The 19,968-nt window shown below is 41.7% G+C and overlaps 2 protein-coding genes across 3 annotated transcripts; both read right to left on the reverse strand.

Moving 5' to 3' along the window:
- Window positions 1-268: 268 nt before the first annotated feature.
- On the reverse strand, window positions 269-4,245 carry rcn3 (reticulocalbin 3, EF-hand calcium binding domain). 2 transcript variants are annotated; one of them, XM_029160206.1, is made up of 8 exons: window positions 4,135-4,245; window positions 3,306-3,529; window positions 3,044-3,237; window positions 2,752-2,924; window positions 2,436-2,496; window positions 2,260-2,351; window positions 2,032-2,139; window positions 269-631 (listed from the first exon to the last, which is right to left on the reverse strand). In XM_029160206.1, the coding sequence occupies exons 2-8, from the start codon at window positions 3,521-3,523 to the stop codon at window positions 524-526; spliced, it is 954 nt and encodes a 317-aa protein (XP_029016039.1). In that variant the 5' UTR covers window positions 3,524-3,529; window positions 4,135-4,245; the 3' UTR covers window positions 269-523. The 2 variants fall into 2 exon arrangements, with proteins under 2 accessions (XP_029016039.1, XP_029016040.1); XM_029160207.2 differs by lacking the exon at window positions 269-631 and adding an exon at window positions 1,007-1,598.
- A 934-nt stretch (window positions 4,246-5,179) lies between these two features.
- Window positions 5,180-19,924, reverse strand: abat (4-aminobutyrate aminotransferase). Its single transcript, XM_029160204.3, has 16 exons — window positions 19,785-19,924; window positions 15,477-15,604; window positions 14,326-14,423; window positions 14,217-14,246; window positions 12,277-12,394; window positions 11,334-11,383; window positions 10,935-11,015; window positions 10,762-10,854; window positions 10,585-10,647; window positions 10,445-10,508; window positions 9,948-10,096; window positions 9,055-9,192; window positions 8,645-8,812; window positions 8,117-8,263; window positions 7,791-7,902; window positions 5,180-7,509 (listed from the first exon to the last, which is right to left on the reverse strand). Exons 2-16 carry the CDS (start codon window positions 15,544-15,546, stop codon window positions 7,388-7,390), a joined length of 1,503 nt encoding a protein of 500 aa, XP_029016037.1. The 5' UTR covers window positions 15,547-15,604; window positions 19,785-19,924; the 3' UTR covers window positions 5,180-7,387.
- Between the last annotated feature and the right edge of the window lie 44 nt (window positions 19,925-19,968).

A 19,968-nucleotide genomic window follows, 5' to 3' on the forward strand; every position in this document is an offset into this window, starting at 1 on the left:
GTGAACAATCATGTATATTGTTACCGGTACAAATCTTATACCCATTACTGTGCAATAACCCTGCAATGACCTCATACTCACTCTAACTGTACTGTACTGCTTTGTACTGTGCCAACACAAACTGTTCTGTACCTGTATTCTTGCTCATCTGTACTGCTGTTGTGAGAGGTAATTTCCCCACTGCGGGACTATTAAAGGTTTTCTTATTCTTATTCTTATTCTTATACAGTGGGAAACACATGTAACATTTTTCCACAAAACTTACAAGCTCTTTTAACCTTATTTATTCAGTAGCATGACGGCTTCTCGTTCAGATCAAAGGTAACACACAGCAGTGGTTTTCTGTCTTATTTGGGGCCTCTTATTTTTGTGAAATTATGAACTGTAAATTGTGCTGATAAATAGTTAATGACTCTCATACTCTTAATACCTGGTTAAACTATAACTTTGGAGGGTTTCAACATAAATATGGGACATTTTTGATCTTAGCTTTCAGAACATGTTGAATGCCATAGCTACAGTTTCACAGTTCATCGTGGTCGTCCACCCTCATGCCCCCGTAGTCTGTGATGGTGCTGCTCTTGATGACGTCTATCTTATCAAGCAGTTCAGAAAGTGTGAGCTGTCCATCCTGATGAACAAAGCACAGGACAGGGTTATGAAACATGGATGTACAGACTCTACCCTGGGACTCAGGCTACACTCTCAACTGACTGTATCACTGTTCTGTAGTTTGCATGCTATTCTTAATAACACAAGCACAGTTTTAACTGTTTTTTACACGTGATCCAAAGTAAGTTTCCAGTAACACACGCTAATTTTACACATTCAGTAAAGCTTTATAGACTAAAAACAAACCATATCTAAAATCCTCTGAGAACATTCCAGAGAGCTGCAGTCCATGTGGAAGCTTCTCCTGCTGAACGTCTTCTCATCTAAAACCAGTCTGTTGAAGTGGCTGAAGTTTATCAAACTAATTAATCACAATTCACAGAATAAATAAAAATACATTTATAGAAAACAGTTTTATTTCATAATTAAACCCCCAGAATTCAGTAACCAGTAACAAAGGAGAACCTTTCTTCATAACCCCCCCAACATTACACAAACCTTCAGATAAATGTAACAATAACTGTCAAAACATAGAAATTAGAATAGAAGTCATACTTTATACTATGTAATAAGATGTCATGTTCTGGGACCACTTTGTTCTGGCTCATAGAAAAACAACTTCCACTTGAGTGCCTCCTCATCTTGGACAGAATTCAGATATTCAGGAGGAACAGTTTAGAGTGGACAGAAAAATATGATATTTATATCATCTGGAAAAAACAAAAAAGAGGAGTGTGTGTGTGCGCGATCACGTACACAGTCTGTGGCTGCACACTGAATTAAGTGTTTGTGTTCTTCTGTGAACACATGATTCTGCCCGATTACAGCATACCCTAGTCTGAAGCCCCCACCCCAACAATTACAAACGAAAAACATCATCAAAGTTCATCGTGTCTCTTTGTTAAATCTTCTCCGTAATTGGTGGCCTGGCTCCCCACGAACATGTTCCAGTTGGCCAGAATCTCCTTCTTGGTGATTTTCTCATCCTGTCGATTGATTGACCAGATTCCATCCAAGATTGATTTTTAATTTAAAGGAAGAAGAAAGTCAAGTCAAGAGCAGTAAGAGAAACAGGACAGAAAAAAAGTTGAGAAAAATGTTAATAATGGACCCACAATTAAACCAAATAATTAATTAATTTGTTATTTCAGTTTCTGTTGACAGGTTTTTGCATGAGAAGTGTCAGAATTGTGATAAATTATGTTAAAATTAATTGTTAATTAACTGAAAAACTCAAACTTTGTAGAAGCCATAATTCTCTTCTGTACCTGTAGATTTATTGCATCATGTTTCCTCTATCAATTGCAGTTTACGTGAATGTTTTTCTACTGGAGGAACCTCTGAGCTGAGTATTTGTATTTACTTTATTTATTGAAAACACAGAAAATGCTTTGACTAATGACTAAAGGTGACGTGTACCTTGTCAGTGTCTGTCTCGTGAATCAGGTGTTTGGCTTCATTGTCGGCGTGGTCGACCTCTCCTGGCAAAATCCAGTGAGCCACCTCACTGGCGTCCAGGTAGCCGTCCTGCACAACACAGACACACACACACAAACAATATAATCACCAGTGTTGGCAATACTTAACCTTTAAAACCAACAAGAACCTTCATGTTGCCATCCTGTGAAGGCATGAAGGTGATTTTACCTTGTTAGTGTCTCTGAAGTCTGAGAACTGTTTGCGTTCCGTCTGCACCCATTCAGGCTCGTTCTCCCCAGGCTCTGCTGTGTACATGTCCCCTGTGTAACAGCACGTGCATGTTCAGAGGCGATCACCTCCAGCTCAGGAGTGGCAACAGGGAAAACTAAGAGAGAGCAGCTTACCAATGTATTCATTGAGGTCAATCTTTCCATCCCCATTCTTATCAATGTCTTCCACCGTTTCCTAAATGAAAAAATTATATTCTCGTTAGGTTTTCAACAAATACTCAACATGGAATATTTACCAATCATGTATATGCATAGCTCCATTAAAACAATATCAACAGTGTATAAACAGTGCAGCCACCAGCAAAGCCTGAAGGAGCTCAGACGCCTTATACTGTAGCTTTCCTGCTTCCTTTTGCAGCTGTAGCTGTTTGGTGGGTATTAAACCTCAGCTTGACAGACTATTTTAGACTGAGGGCATCCTGGACTCTACCTGCACCACTACATCTTTCATGTAGTCAAACTCCTCCGGGTGAAGGAAGGCGGTGAACTCCTCCCGCGTGGCGATGCCGTCGCCGTCTCTGTCGGCGTTCTTGAAGCGCCTCTGGTCGCGGGTGAGCATGGCCTTGTAGGTGTCTTTGTCCTCAACGTCATCAAACTCCTCACCTGGGAATGAAAGAGAGTTTGGGAGAGTTTAGGAGTGAACAAAAATTGGAAGTAAATATGTGTTGAAGAACTAAAGTGCAGAGAGGTCAGATCAGAGGTCACTGTTTGCAGAGAATTACCCAGATAGTAGCCGTAGGTGGTGTTCTTATACTCCTCCCATGCTATCTTATCATCTTGGTTCTTGTCATAGTCCTTCCAGTGTTTGTTCACATTTTCCTCGATGTACCTCCTTTGACGGTGCTTGATCCAGTAGTGCAGCTCTGTGTGGGTGATGTATCCGTCCTTGTCCGTGTCGATGCGGCCCACTATCTTCCTGTTGGGAGAGATGGACTTTTAATTAAGGATAATGTGCAGATGGTGCTGAAAGTCAGGAAAACCTACGCTAGTCTTTCTTTGCTCTCCTCTGGGGTCAGCTGATCGAAGGTCTTGGCCTCCTCCTTCCCCAGGAAGGCCTCGTGGTCGTACTCAAAGCCGTGAGCGTCATCGTGGACGTGGTCGCTCAGGTGCGCCTGATGATGCACGCGCTTTTCCTGAGCGGGAACAGCGAGCGCAGCCGCGACCAGGACACAGAGGACGGCTAGAGGCCTCAGCAGCACCATGATGGCCTGCAGGGAGACAGGGCGGAGTCAGCTGATCGGCTGGGCGCACCTGATCCAGAGATCAGGCAGGTCACTTTAAGATGTAAATAGAACACAGAGGATGGTGCAGCGTGCAGCTCCTCCAATGGACCAGCGCATCTTTCTTCCTGACTATACAAGCTCACATTTAGATCCTGCAGACGTTAACATCTTCGAGAGAAACTGGCGACTTTACCACTGGCCTTTGAATGCTATCATGTGTCCTGCTTCCATGTGATTGTTATGTCCAAAGGCTCAACAAGACTTTACTACAAGTGCAAATTCTGCACAAATCTGTGTCATCAATTCATATTAACAGAGGTCCTGCTTCGTTGTACTAAAGGAAAACCACATCCCTGGTGATCACTGGGATCTACTGGACAGGGATCAGCTGGAAGGTCTTCCACCATAAACTCCTAGATGAGCACGAGACGTCAAACACTGAGCCAGACATGTTTGAAAAAGAACTTTTTCTTAATTAGTCTACTCAATCTCCTCCATGTTAGTCAAACTCCACAAGCAGAGCGAGAGGTCGACCTGTTTCTGATGCTACAGTTCAATTCTTTGGTAAAACACGTTTTCGTCTCACTCACCAGCTCCTTGGAAGCTCCTGACGATCAACTCCCTGAAGATGGTGAGAGGCGGACGCGTCCGCGTTGGCACCCGCTACTGTTAAATATCAGCGCCCAAGAGGCGGGTCCTCTCCTTCACGCGGCCAATCGCCGACGCCCTCTGTGAGATTCTAACCAATCAAAAGTTCCAAAAACTGCTCGACTACTTCATGTTAGATTCTTATTGGCTTGCAACCGCCACGTTGTCACGCAAACGCGTCGTGCTGCAACAGCTACGAAAAGACGTGAAAAATGGGCAAGATGCAAAAAAAGATGGGCAAAATGCAAAAAAACAAAACAAAAAACAAACAAAAAAAGATGGTGAAAAGCACAAACAAAAAAGATGTGCAAGATGCGGGCAAATCAAACGCATTAAAATCAAACTGATTTGATTTCATCTGGGGTGACCCCAGAGCTTTTAGTTGAACGTTTGTGAGTTTAAACAAAAATGACACAATATTACATCATAATCAGTAACCAGTCTCACACCAAATGCTGTAATCTGCAATAAAATGACAAATACATTCAATAGTAAACTGGTATAAACAGATAAAGTCAGTGAGATCTTGCCCTTAGCAGGACGATTAGAATGATTGAAACCGTTACACAAAGTTTATTTGTGTTGCACATTGTGTTAATAATCACATAAAAGTAATTTCCATTAAATAAATGTAATAATCATCAATTAAAGTTAGTCCAAAAAATTTTTGGCTACATAGAATAAAATAAGACATAGTGCAGCACCACTCTCTGGGTAATTGTTTGTGTGGTCACAATCGACTTTGGACTCGCTCACGTTTGCCAATGGAATCAATACGAATGACTGAACGTGGTGCCAGGCGACGTCCAGCCGACACCAGTGTCAGTGCCCTCCATCGTTACTGCACAGTGCACCGGCAGTTGTTATCAGCGGTGCAGGGCTGAAACATCAAATCTTTAGATCTAACACATATCAGTGTAATATGGTTCATAACTGTGCTATAATGAGACAAGCATTGTTATAATAAAAACTTTCACACACATGAAATAAGAACTTAGCAACCAAAAACTTCATTTATTTATCACAATACATGGACAATGTATTTATAGTTACAACAATTAGAGGCATCTAAAATAATTACATCAATAATCTTCTATCTCAGATCACATGTACAAATAGTTCATGTCATGGATGTTTAAAGAGGCTCTTCTACAACAATGAGGCAGGCACTGTTGTCATCAGCAACACTGCACCACTTGGCCTTCATATGATGTGCTACTAAATCCCACTTTTTCATCAGTTCTGTGTAGGATGCCAGTGTACTTCATGAGAACAAACAGTATACATTAGCCTTACTGTATAACATTTATGCATTATAAATGTGAACAGATGTAAATATATTAGACTGTAGATTATTGTGCTAACACTTTTGATTACACATTCAAAACACTTGCCTTCAGCCTCCAGGGAACATTCACACACATTAAACAGCAGAACATCAGCTTGATCACAAACTTGGCAACTTTTTATAAAGTTTGTAGGATGAACACGTTTGTGATCAAAATCTGCTCAAACACCCTGTGTGATGGATCTATGCCCGTTTAGCAGCTCAGCAGCAACTGTGTCATTCACATTCACTTGGCAACAGCTCAGCTCAGTAGAATACAGGAAATATACAAAGCATGTGTGTTGTGAGAGTAGTGTATGAAACAACACTACATGCTCCACTACTCTGCTCAGATTTGCTCTGAATGGGGAAAAGCCTCATTATTATATGTGCGCAAATCCACTCATCTATTCTATTGGTGAGATTCTTGATTTTTTGAAGCGTTTAATGGATGATAATGTCCCAAAGGGAGAAAAATATCAGCCCTGACTGTGAAGGAGTCACCGCTGATGAGCGTTCAGGCACAGGTCCATACGTTTGGGTCTTGATCGCATATATTCAACCGGTTTCTGCTCATGTAGGCTTTGTGTTTTATCACCATAACGCCCAATTTTACAAATAGCCTTCAACACCTCAGAACACTCCATGCTTCAACCCCCGTTCCTCTTCTGCCACAATGTGTTAACTATCAAATCATCATGACATGAGACCTCAACGAGCGATGGGAGCACGTTAGCGAGTATGACACGAATAAACAATGTGAGTTCAACATTTGAGTTGCATCAGCATGCAACATGCCGATCGATCGCTTGAACAGAAAAAGCACATTTAAGTAACATGCAGGCACTAAATTATCTATGACATTTTCATGGTCCGCTTAAAATTCACATTTTCTGGGCTACAAAATTTCAAGCTGAAGTCATTCCTAATTACAGTCAGAATCATAACAAGGACATTTCTAATGGGGGCAAATGAAAACCATGCAGGCTTAGCTGTAATGTCACTGTCCACCTTGGCAAAAAAGAGAAAGGAGAACCACTGTAATTAGTGCAAAAGGAAAGAAGCCAACGTGTGGGTTTTAATAGAAGCTGGACTGGTTGGTGACAAGCTGTGATCTTCTGTTTTCTATTTACACGTGTCTAAATAACAGAACAACATCCATCGCCTTCAAAATCCCCAAATATCTCTATCTATATAATATCTATCCAGCAGTTTTCAACTTGGACCAGCTCCCAAGTCAGAGGTTTGTAGACCAGATGGCAGAAGGGACGTCACATTCTGTGCCATAACCAGACTCACTGGCACAAAAACAAACACAAGTCAACACATTTCTTACATGCGTTTAAAAACCATTAACTGGACGAGAGTTAAAATGTCTTCTCACCAACTGAAATAAGTGCTTATTCATCAGAATCAAATGAGATTTATATGAACCACTAATTGCTACATTAGGGGAAATGCTCAACTGGGGTAAGAAGATCTATAATATTCTATGCGTGGAGGACAGACTTTGGGTAAGACAACCAAAAGAGGTTAAGTATTGTTAGGGAACATCATTATAAACAAAAGGTGCTAGTTCACCTGTGACTGAGGACAGAATGACAGGACGTCTGTCAAACATTCTTTAAAGACTGCGACTGGTTTTCTGAATAAATGTTTATGGCAGAACGTGGAGGAGGACGTTACCATCGTCAGCATTAAGACCGTCCACTTTAACTGGTGTGCGTCTCATATCGAGTTTAACTGGCTCTGTTCTGTGAAGGTTACTGAGTGGATTGTGCTTATCATGGACTGTTTGGAGCTTCCCCTCCCACCGTTCTAGACCAAGCCGAGCTCGTGTAGTAAGACAGGATCCTTCAGGTTGTGGTTTACTTGAGTTGGGCCAAGACGTCGTTGAAGATGTTCAGGAAAATGTGAACATGGTATTCCTTAAAAACCAGAGATGGGCGGAAACGGACCGATCGATCCCCACAGGCTCCCAGAATGACACCTGTGAGAGAAGAACCCCCTTATTAATGCTAGATTATCAAATAGATGACTTCTGAGTGGATTCACTGTAAAGCTGTGTTAAGCCATGATCTCAGCAGACAGCATTGAAACGACGGAGTGAACTGGACAGGGGAATTCGTTTGAGCTTTTCAGGGGGATTCTCATCTTAAAAAAGCCATGAAGCAGTGGAGCTGGTTAAGATTCATGTGAAATGCATGGTGGGACATTTTAAAATCAGAGCAAGAACACGTAGCATTATTCAATCTGAACATCATTTCATACCTTTGTCTCTAGTTTTGAGGAGGATGCGGTTGCGTGTTGCATCGTCACAGATATCGACTGCACAGAAGGTTCCCTGTCCGCGGGCTCGGCTCAGGATGTCAGGGTGTTGAGTCTGGGGAGATTAGGAATGGACTTCATATCGCATGCAGATTTTTGCTGTCTTGCTCATGCTGTTGTTACACATGGCTCAGGCGAGTCTCTTTTATTTAAATAGTCTGACCGTAAACAAATATTATTCAAAAATACAAATTCAGACCAGCACAATAAAAACTCTCCATTTACATGCAACGCAGACAAGCACGCTGAGCACAAGCTCTCTACTCTACCTGTAGCTCATAAAGTCCGTTTAGCAGCGCTTTCCCAGAACGCGTCACCTCCTCCAGAAGGTTTTCTCTACGAATGACATTTAGAACCTCAGCCAGGAACAAGTTCTTCGATGGATCCCCCATCCATGTGTTAAAGATGCGGTACGGCTGAAAAACACAAACCAGAACAAGCACGTGTTTTAATTTAGCTCAGGGAAACGTCATCAGGGCCTCCATTACCCAAGAAGGTCTCAGAATACAAATCAGCAACGTAAGTCTGACAACAGTGAGTGTTGCTATGACAAGAGTTTCCCTGTCTCCTTGTCCTTATCTGAAGAGGAGTTGACAGCGTTTGACTTTAGGGTCTCATGTCAACATCATGGATTCTGATATTAAAGTGTATTTGACTGTGATGATCCCTTCATATTGCTGAGCTGTGTATGTCGTCTTGCTGCTGAAGGGCACAGTGGCTGCTGCAGCCGCTACAGGCTCTAATCACATGCCATCAGTATGACAGCCAATCAGAAGACGGCCTTCGCGGTGACAAACCTTATCAGCCTGTAGCTCATCCTTCTGGAAGTAGCCACCAGTCAGAAGCTTCTTGCTGAAGGACACGACGTCAGCAGGGTCATCCATGCCCCAGTGCTCATGGGCCCAAAACTTTCCAGTGGTTCCGCCACCCGTCTGGACTTCATCCACATGAAAAGCACAGCCATGCTATGGAGAGAAGGGGAGAATGTAAGGGGGCCCTGTTCTGGAAAAAGAAGCACAAATGTACAGTGTGGGTATTACACAGGCTTAGTAAATACATCAGTGATGGATTGGCTCCAGCTCTTCACCAACAGGGCAGCAGCAGATAATGGAGGGATAACATAGTCCAGTCTACTATACCTCCTGGCAACACAGTAGTGTCTGAGGTCAGTGACCCCAGCTTAGTGTTGGACAGTCTCAGTATTTACCTTGCGTGTAATGTTGCGAAGGCTCCTGAAGAAGTCTACAGAGGCGTGATTATCTCCCCCTTCAGCCTGGATCGGTTCAACTACTATTCCTGCCACGGGTTTCCCTTTCTGCCTCCACTTCACAATCAGATCCTCCACCTAAAAACACATACAGTTACATTATTGTCTCATTCTCTACTTTTAGCTCTTATTATAATAATACATAAACATCTAAACAGGCAAACTCTGATGTGTACGAACCTCCGGCATAAATATTAATACATTAGTTGATTCTAAAAACAAACATAATTTAAAAGTCAAATGACCTCAATAAAAGAAACTGTTAAATATTGTCAGACAAACCAGACACTCCAGACATTTACTGTATGTTCATAGGTTTACATTAATTAATTGATGAAGGTTGTGGAGGCACATGGTTTAGTGTTAAACGCTGTGACCTCATAGAGGCATGTGGGTTCAGCTTTTCTCCCTCTTAGAACCAGGCGCAGGTTTATTGTATGTCTGCTGTTTTTTAGAGAACTCCATCCCTTTTTCTTATCACAGTCATTGATTGAAGGCTTGTGTATGAAGATTTACTTGTGTCACTGATTGAGGATTGACCACCTTGCCTTGGTTACTACCACTAACATTTCACCTATCGTTGGATCACTTTAGTCATTACTTAGTCATTACATCATTACATTATTTAGTCATTACTTCATTACTCTCCTCACATTTCCTTCAGTCTGTTACCTCATCGTCTTCTCAACTCTACAGCCAGTCAACAAACATAACGAACAGCGCCCTCTGCCTGTCACTCACTTGTTTCTCTTTCTCAGTACATGATACAGTGCTTGACTCATTCTGTGGCATTTGGTTTGGGTTTCTTTTGCACTTAAATGGTGTCTGATTACCTCCTCCAGGCAGCGAGACTCTTCCTGCAGATTCTCCCTGGTGAACTCCTCCAACGGGTACTGCAGCCTCGGAAAGCGTGCAATTGGCCAATCAAACGATGGAATGTCAAGCTTGTGAATAGCTTTGGAGTGAGTCGTCGCCAGGCAACCTTGAAGAGAAAGCATGTGTTAGTAATGGATGCACAATGTTGCAAGAATTGATCCTTTGACACCTTTGGATTAATTCATACCGTACATCGCATCTGCTGAATGTGAATATAAACATACATTAAACGGCTACTTTCCAGATGTTTAATGTATATAAACATCGACCCTTAAAACTTAGTCATTCTGACAGTACAGAGCTGCTACTGTGACAGAAGTAAGAAGGGTTTGTTCAGGCATAAACAAAACATGACAATGAGATATTAAAGAATATTCCAGCCACAGCAGGTAAATGTTAGACCACACAGTCTGAGGCAGCAACCGAAAGAAAGCAAGCCTGCATTGAAACGTACCCATGGTTCTTCCATGGAAGGAGCCCATGAAAGATAAGATGCTGAGGTTTGGACAACCTGGGGCCTGAGACAACAAACAGAGCGTGAATGAGAGTGAATGAACAATGATACACACGACATCAGAAGGTTCCTTCACACACCTGGTTGATCATGCAGCTACTGAGGTCCTTATCGGAGGGTGTGTTGTGGCCCCGCTCCTTGTTCTACAGCCAAAGGAAAATCTACTGTTGGACTCTAACACACTCCAATTATGCTGCGACGCATAAATTCATGACGGAAATATTGTCCTTGGAAACGTGAAGAGGTGTCTGACTTACTCTGTACCAGATAAACATGGATTTGAAGGCGTTCTCGTTGGAGCAGGAGCCACAGGCCATGGTCTGAACACGACTCATTCCACTGGGAGCCACCTGACAGGAGCGAGGACGCATCAGAAATATTCTACAAGCAATATTAGGACCAGCTAAGAAGGTGCGTGTGTGTTATTTACTGAGAGAAGACTTTCTGAGATTTTGTCGGGAAAGTTCTCAGGCGGCAGGATTCCCAAGGCGGGTCGGTTCACAAATGTACTCTGAAAGATTAAAAAGAACTCCACTATGAGACAAGGAGCTAAAGAATATAAAAAAATAACACTTTATAGCTTCAACTGTTCAACCATATGGTGTTTAATTAGCCAGTGGCCTGGTTTTGTTTAGGATGGCTGCTCTTCCGTTTAACATATCTGGGGCGATTCTAAGTTTCTCTGCTCTGTTACTGAGCTGAACAGTGCGTATCAGTGAGGAGTGAGGAGCATGGAATGTCAACACTGTGGATCAGAATGTATACAAATCCTAATATCTGTATATACTGATACTGGATGAGTTAGCACACTAGAAGCACAGTGACCTACCAGGTTGTGTGGATTGGACATCAGTTTAAGAAGAGCGGGGTGGTTGTAGCCTGAGGAGCAGAAGAGAGCAACACAGGTTATGAAGCGTATGACGTCAGCCATTTACTTGATTTACTCAACTTACAGTATATAATGCTTTTCTACCTTACACCTAATTAAATCACTTTAACACTGCTTCTCCTCCACAGACACACACATCAAGCTGACACACAGAGGTGACTTGCTTCAGTGTGTGGCTTAACGACACTTGGAAGCACATTTGTTTTACGTTTTGCAGGTTTGTAAACTCATATCATGCCAATAATTTATCATTGATGGATTAACTTGCAGCCACTGTGTAACTGTGTATTCGTCCCACCCAGGGACTGGTGTCATAATAGACACATGTCAAATAAATCCAACTGTTCCCTACCTAAACCTAAAACACACACTGGTCAATAAAAACAATAAGTCAATTAAAACTCAAGTGATGCTCCAGGAAAGTGGTCATTTGGTAATGATGTGCAATGTCAGTACTAAGCAACACACATACTGTTCACACAGTGACTGAGGCTCCTATTGTAGTCTCAGTCTGTTTTCTATGTCAATTGAAGGCTGGAGGCTACAAACCCTGAGGACTACACAAAGAAACACATTCTTACCCATATTACACTTGACCTCATCCACTCAACATTTGAAATACCATTGTTTGTAAAGTTTTATGGATCTTAAATCCCACTATGTAATCTATACTCACATTACACTGTTACGCACTCTATTATCTGTCAGGTCTTTTTTCAACACCACAACGTGAAACATGCACTGAACCTAAATAGGTCTAAACTTAAACTGAACCTGTTAGAATGTGCTGAAACAACAATCTGTGACATTTTACTTTATCGGCACATTAACATGAACAACACACATAAAGCTTCAACTGTACTTGGGATGTTTTGCCACTAACCAATAGGGACGGAGGAGATCTGAGTGTAGAGGTCCAGCATGCGGTTACCATCCACGTCCACCAGGTAGTTTCCCCGGCTTTCCTCATAGTTACAGAAGAAGTTGATGGCTCCGACATTCTGGGAAAAGGCAAGTTCTGTGTTGAGGACAGTGCACAGCTCATATAAAGCTTCAGTAAAACCAGTGTTTGTTTTGTCTATATAAATATACATGTATCTATGTGCAGAGCTGTGACGGTGACAGCTTCTTTTCTAAAATCCAGCCTTGCAAAATCCTTTATTCACAGACTGCTATTGACACAGAGGAAAAGGTAACAGCCATCCCAAATGCAGCCATTCATCCATCCATCAAAGTCACTTATGATGTTTATGCTTTTTTACATTTGATCACTAATCCTTATTTACATGTGATTATTTTAAGCAGCATTACCATTGTGCAGTGACATAATGCCTGCAGCACTGAATGCAGCGTTATGGTCTGGGGCTGCTGTGATGGTGGTAAAGTGGGACCTTAGAGAATGAAGCCTAGTAAATGAGGTTTTTCACCACATATTATACTGTGGCACTTTTTTCAGTACATTTACTGTTAATGCCATTTGAATCAATATATTAGTCACGCCAAAATCTGTACCTAACTGGTAAACTCTGCTTTATCTTAGTCTTTCTTTGCTTTGTTCCCAGCACAAAGTGGCAACTTCATATGATCTCCAGCGGCAATGGACATCAAATGCAAACTACCATCAAGAACAACAAGACATGGTCCCACTTTGAGGTCATTCTAAACATGTGTGGGGGGTGTAAAACAAAACAAAAATCAAAATGAAGCAAGCAAAACTTTATATACCAAAAAAAAAACAAAAAAAAAAACCTAAAGTCCATCATTTCATCGTGGATTCTCCCTATCATCAGCTCAAAGGTGGAAAAAGCTGTCATCATGTACTGCTATGATACTGTAGATGAGTCCACTGGTTCCCTTCCAACCTTAGGCATGTCATCTTAGCGTGATGCCTTTTGCCAACACGTCAAATCTCAAGTAGTTTTATTACTACTACAACTGGGATTTTATATGTATGATGACACTCTTTTCACCACTTTTTTAAAGACATACTATAGGCTGCTGTCTCAAGCTTCATTAGTCCACACCAAAACCAAACATCCTAACCTAATACAGAAAGGCCAGGTCCTCATGATATAAAATACGGCACTTAAATGCTATGACACACATCTGGCATGTTGGCAAGAAACCAAGGAGTAAAATGATACCAATCTCATCCTGATGGTTATCCTGTGCTTTACTCATTCGACCACTGAACTGGATGCGAACCCCTTTGTTCTGTGTCTGACACATGATGGCCTGGAAGAACAGGGCTCACCAGGTCATAGCTTTAAATTAGGATTTTTTTTTGTATTACAAAGGTTATTAAGGTCATTTATTCACCGTTTCTGACCAAAAGAACATTTGGTCCTAGTGTCCTTGTACAGTGCAAACTGATCAGAATCTGTATTTTTTTTCAAAAGCTAAAAAATAAGTTTCTTTTAATTTAATGTTAAATGCTTATCACTTCAAATATCAAATACAAGTAAAATATTAATTAAGCCACAATGAAAATATTTTACATATTTCGTTTGTAGAGTTTTGTTTAACAGATTTGCTCTTTTAGGAGGCTAGGAGCCCCCCCTGCCCTCCTGTACAGCCGGCCCTGATGCCCCGAATTTAATTAACTCAACTGCATACTTTTCACACTTCAAACTATGATGCAACTACTTCACTGATGAGTTAAATGTAAGGGGAAAATGTCTCCAAACAGTCAAATAGTAAATTGAATAAATCCAATGCGCAGTAAAGTGTCTGTTGGCATCACCTCAACATATCTGATCCCAAGCCTAAAGAATATTTTAGCCATAAGCCACAAACAAAGAGACAAAAGACAGATCACCTTACCTGCATCTCTCCTAGTTGTTTCGTCAGTTCCTACAGATTGAACAAAACAGTTAGTGATACTCAATGATTCCTCCTTGAGGAATTACACACACGGGTATTTATGTTTTACTTGTGAACGTGGACCAGGGACCGAAGTCTTCATGGAGGGTCCATCGTAGTCAAACTCCATCTGGGTCTTTGTTGCTGTCTTGCTGACATATCTGCAGCCTGAATGAAAGAAGGTGGAGGTCAGATTTAAAATCAACAGCCCCCAAGCCCCCATCAGCAGCCGATATGCTTCCATTATCAGCCCCCCAGTACATACTGTACCATGACATAACAATTCCTCCACCATGTTTTCTCCTCCAGAATCTTTTACCTTGTCTTTATCTGTCAGAGAATCTTATTCCTGATTTGGTCAGGTTTTTAAAATTTCAGATTTAAGATTTAAGATATTTATGGCCATGTTTAATCTTTTTGTTCTGGAAAAACTGCAGTGTTTCATAGTAAATCTTCCTGAAGAGATCTTGTGTAATCAGTGTGGCCAGTGTTTCAGTGTTCAGATAGGCACTTGGTAGATGAAAACATTTGTTAACCTACTATATAACTGCTGTAGGAATCCTGAGCCACACTCGCCTATAGATAATTGACAAGAGAGTCGACCTTTGAGACGTCAATCAACCTCCAGCTTCCTAAAAATCACTGATTACCACATTCACCATATACTCTCTAAGGTCAATCATTCACACCGATTGCATAACATTGTTGCACTTTCACTGTATCTTTAATATGAAAGAGGAAACAACTTTAAGTGTAGTGACACAATCTCAAAATAACAGCGAAGCACTAATGCAGCTGTACAAACTGTACTTACAAAGTGAAACTAGGGGCTAAATGACACAGAGGTTTTCAGAGAGATGTGCACTTTCTTTGCACAAATCATGTAAAAGTGAGAACTTAAGGCATGAAAGTCAAAAATTAAACTGTTAATGTGACAATATTTAAAACCATAAGAGCAGACGTGTAAAATTTATCTTGAAAGTAGAAACTTTATCATGATTTTATTTTTTCAACTTTCAAAAGATGTATCGGTATTTAACTTTTTAGTTTGAAACTGTATTTTTGCAATTTTATTTTTCAAACTTACAAATCTTATGTTTAAATTGTCTCTATCAATTAGAACGTTAAAAATCATTTTGAAGCACACACTTAAAAGTAGCAAAACAGACAAAACTGCACATCTGTAAATAAATAACATTTAAACACTAGTTACAGTTTTACCTGGAGCACTGAGCCACAAGCTCTTCTGCAGGGAGAAAGCAAGCTGACGGCTCAGCATGGAGGAAGCCATGACACCACTGTGAGACAGAGAGAGGCCGGACCTGCCCTCAGGGTTTACACCAAGTCACCTATAAAAACACAGAGGTCGACAGAGGAGAGGTTGGTACCGATGACAGGAAGAGAGTTAGGCTGAGTGTGCTACACACAGTTACAGATATTTTAGAGAGACGTTTAAAACATTTTAGAGTTTTCAAAATATGTCAACTTTGGCTGAAAACCTAAATATGTGATAGTGGTGTCCAAGCTAAACTCAATGCTTGCTTCCTCATTTCAGTCTGAACATGAAGAACATTAAACTGAGGAAAATAAATGCATACTGAAAGGTAGAAATAGGTATAAATACGATAAAGTTATGCAAAAGAGCCTCATCAACCAGCAGCGTCCTTGGATGTTCAATAAAGGTCACTAAGCTTTGGTGTCCAGTTCAGTATCAGAAGCTAGAACGTTATTTTTTGCCTTCGATCAGGACAGGTAACAGCTTTTATGCAGCAGAACCCTTAGTTCTTTCAGCGACCAACAACCTGAATGCATGAATTCCCACTGACTCCCTGTAAACTCTTCAGTTCAATTCAAAATCATTCTAATTACTTACAAAGCACCTATTGATCACACGCCATCCCGTCACCATAGCAACGTAACACTATGGCCTCAAAGTGCTGATCTACTTGTGGCCCAAGATCACAAGTCAACAGATATCTAGAATAGTAATTCTACAAAAAGTAAAAAAAAAAGGATGCTGCAGTAAAAGGCTGAACATTTGGGGAAAATGACGGCTTCTCACAGGATCATCCGACAATTTCAAATTGCGCTTCTCAACTATTTTGGTCATAGGTAAACTAAAAATCATTTTTGTTTAGAGTTAGGGCAACATTGTTGTTTGACAAACGAGACAAAAACAGACAGTGAGACACAAGGAGGACGACTGTCTGCTCTCTCTTCTTCCGAGTACTTATGTAAGACTGGCAGCAAAAACAGGATCTTTCCAGCTATGGGCTTCACACAGCAAAGGAAACACACACACACACACACACACACACACACACACACACACACACACACACACACACACACACACACACACACACACACACACAAAGAACGCACGCCTTTTGGCAACACCTAATGAACTGGATGAAACTGGTTTAAGTCTCAGTTACACAAGTCTGCATCTCCATATGCCCATGAGGGGAGGGGGTTTATATGAGGGGGTGCACATGATGGAGGATGGATGGAGGGAAACTGAACTTAAACAGTCTGGAATCTGATAAGAAGCAGACTGATGTAGAAAATGCAGCAGACGGTGGTTTCTGAAATATAGATATGCCCTCAGTATAAGCAACATATGGAAAAGGACATTTGATATATAAAAAAATCTCAAAGGGCTTCCATTTAGTTTGACCCAGAGGCTCTAATAAATGAATAATATGTGATTCATGACATGATGTGCATTTACCTAATACAAACATTCTCCTATCTTGTCCGTAAAAACGTTTAAGGGACATTCTCTTGAAGGGTTCCAGTGTTAGAATTGTGGTGATGTAAGGAATGAAAAGGATGCACAATCTGGAGCTTTCTCCCTAAACCACACAGGGGTTCAAAACGTACATGATTACACACCCCACCGTCACCACCAAGACCACTGCTGCAGAAAGCGAGTTAAAAGGAGACGTTTAAGCAGTTAAAAATGCATTTGGAGCTAAAGACTGCTTCATTGTTTCAAAATTAAAAACATGTTGGCATAAGACTGTACAATAGGAACCATTATGTAAAAACAGCATGTGCACCATGCAGCTTCAAATGCACCATTAGAACTGTTTGTACTGATTGTGACTACTACAGCTGCTTCTTTGAAGTCAATCTTGTCTGACTTGTCTGACTTACTAACTTGTCTGAACTGAGAACCATCTTAGTAACCTGTGGAACAATGTGTCACAATTAACACATTTGTGTGAGTATACAGATAATAAAGCCTCAAAAAGCAGCGGTTCACAGGTCTATGCTACAGCGTATAACCACACACTACCACACGCTGCCATGTAGGTCTAAGAGAATCAGGAATCAAGGCAGAATTGGCATGCAACTGGTGCCGTCAAGCTGTCACCATGGCGACCGCACAGCCACCAAAGAGAAGGGAAGTGTCAAAGGTCTGTGTGTGCTTTGAGTTTTAAAAAAATCATCCAGAAACACCAGAATTTCGCCTTTAGTGAACCTCTCTGAATCGAGTTGTCTACTACACTAACACAAGTCCAGCACAAAGCTCACCAGACCTTGTCTGAGCTCATTAAGTGTCAATAAATCAGGAAATTAAAATGTCCTGATGATTTTTAGCTTGAAAACGTCCGGGGACAGTCAAATCAGCTGCTCTATGGTCCCGTTAACCTGCCGTCATAAATAGGCTGTTGTGTAACCACATCTGTTCTGTGGCGGCCTGTTAATGAACACAGAGCTGAACCGACACAGCCAGAGAGGTGAGCGCTTCTGGAATCCAGCAGCTCTGAAATACTGAACAAATACTGAACAAGCAGGAAATGTTAGTAATCCACATTGGTGTGATTCACCAAAGGAAATGTGGAGCTTCTGGTTTTAATAATCCTCAGATACTTGTACAGACCAAACGAACAACGTCCAGTAGTGAGAAAGTTTATGTGAACTAATTACAGTTTCCTGCTTTGGAAATTGGTCAAGAAACGATTTTGAATTTTTATTAGCCAAGGTTGCGTCAAATCTTAGGGCTGAAACAATTCATTCTTATACTAACGGTTTGTTTGCAAAGCATTATTGGAACGTGCTGACAGGTTTGAGTGGTAGGTTCTGGGTGGCCCAGTGATGCACTGTGGGGGGGTTAAGTCTTGTCTCACTCATGTGCTGCATCATGTAGGTGTGTTGTAATTTGGTGGTTTCATGTGACTGAAAACAATATACTTTATTAAACAAATATTAAAGCCTCGGGAACCACAGTGCAGGCTCCAGCTCAGGGATATGATCTGCTGTATATCACATGGTCTATGTCAAATTTATGATGAATAATATTAAAGGTTAAAAATACCTAAAGGTATATTATTATGAAAATCTGTGATGCTTTTTGGTCAATTTGGAATGTTTTCATTTCTAATAGTTATTACTAATGACTAATATCATACTAATAATGATGTTGGCTGGAGAAAGTGAATGTTTGTAAAAGAATTTCGGACTCACTGACAATGAATATAAAAAATGCGACTATAATATGTAACATCAATCAATCAATACAGTTTATTACAGTGAAAGAGTAAATGTCTGACACTGCAACTAATCACTTATCAGAGTTCATATAAAACTGTACAATGTTCCTCATTGTCCTGTTGCTGTGCACTGGTTCACAGCAACAGAAACGATGGAGCGGTTCGAGCAAAAACACTCACTTCATGTTTGAAGAACACGACAGAAGAGCAGAACGGCCTCATCGCTGCTGTTTGCTGTGACCCTGAGGTCTGAAAGCACCAGGTGTCTGTTGACATTCTACAGGAACATTCAAAAGTCCCTCATTGTACAACAGTCTGTGCATCTATTCAAATTTACATCCTATGTCTTATCTTATCTTATGCCAGATTCTTTGAACTGCAAAACCTACTGACACAAGATGTGAACCCAAAGAGCGAAGGTCTGATTAAATCCCTCACTGCTAATATGTTTCCCAACGTGCGGTTTGAGGACCTCCCGAGGGCCATAACTGGGCCTCGAGGGACCCTGGAAGAAAGTAAACAACACACAATGAATGGCAGCGTGCAGAATTCCGGACCACCGTCAAACGAGATTCATTCCGGTGTATTGACAGACAGTGTATTGACATGCATGTTGACTGTGACATGCGCCTCCCTCTGCTCCCGCAATAATAAAACTGGGTCTGTGGTTTGAATCCCGCCATACTTGACATCACACCTCACAACGCGCGTTTAGAGAACCGAGCGTTTAAACTTGGTCACAGACGGTGTCGTTCACATGTTCTCACGCTTCTTCTCCTGCAAAAATCTGGTTCCCACTGGATCCAGCTGGTTCCCCCGCTCGCTACATGTCGGGCATCAGTAACGCTACACTGAGCAGCCCGTCACTATTCTGAGACGGATGCTTCGTCGGCGCTGCGGACAGTCGCGCATCCCGACGCACGCGCACGAACACGCGCGTCAGAGGCGGTCAGCGGCGCGGCGCGGACGAGGCGCCGCGGAGCCGGCGAGGCGACGAGCCGTCGGCGGCGGCTGCAGCAGCACTTACCCGAGATCCAGCGACGGCAACGGGACGCGCGCGAGGAACCCTGCGTCACAGGACGGCAGCTGGGACGCAACCCGCCTCAGGTCTCCGGTTTTGTTACCTCGCTCTCCAGGGTGGGCGGAGCCTAAACACTTTCTCTCCACCTCAGTCGCTCACTCTTTTTTTTCAACAAATCTTTATTTGTATA

The sequence above is a fragment of the Betta splendens genome, chromosome 8, assembly GCF_900634795.4.
Source record: "Betta splendens chromosome 8, fBetSpl5.4, whole genome shotgun sequence".
In the NCBI taxonomy this organism is placed as follows: Eukaryota; Metazoa; Chordata; class Actinopteri; order Anabantiformes; family Osphronemidae; genus Betta; species Betta splendens.

Bases quoted from the DNA above. Each gene is read 5' to 3' on its own strand.
- rcn3 (XM_029160206.1), bottom strand. From the start codon at position 3,523: ATGGTGCTGCTGAGGCCTCTAGCCGTCCTCTGTGTCCTGGTCGCGGCT. The intron at 2,352-2,435 runs GTAAGCTGCTCT...GCTGTTACACAG, and splicing joins TGACCTCAATGAATACATTG to GGGACATGTACACAGCAGAG. The intron at 2,140-2,259 runs GTAAAATCACCT...TGTGTTGTGCAG, and splicing joins ACTTCAGAGACACTAACAAG to GACGGCTACCTGGACGCCAG.
- abat (XM_029160204.3), bottom strand. From the start codon at position 15,546: ATGGCTTCCTCCATGCTGAGCCGTCAGCTTGCTTTCTCCCTGCAGAAG. The intron at 11,384-12,276 runs GTTAGTGGCAAA...TCTGCTCCTCAG, and splicing joins GATCTCCTCCGTCCCTATTG to GCTACAACCACCCCGCTCTT. The intron at 10,097-10,444 runs GTACGTTTCAAT...TTTCTCTTCAAG, and splicing joins CTTCCATGGAAGAACCATGG to GTTGCCTGGCGACGACTCAC.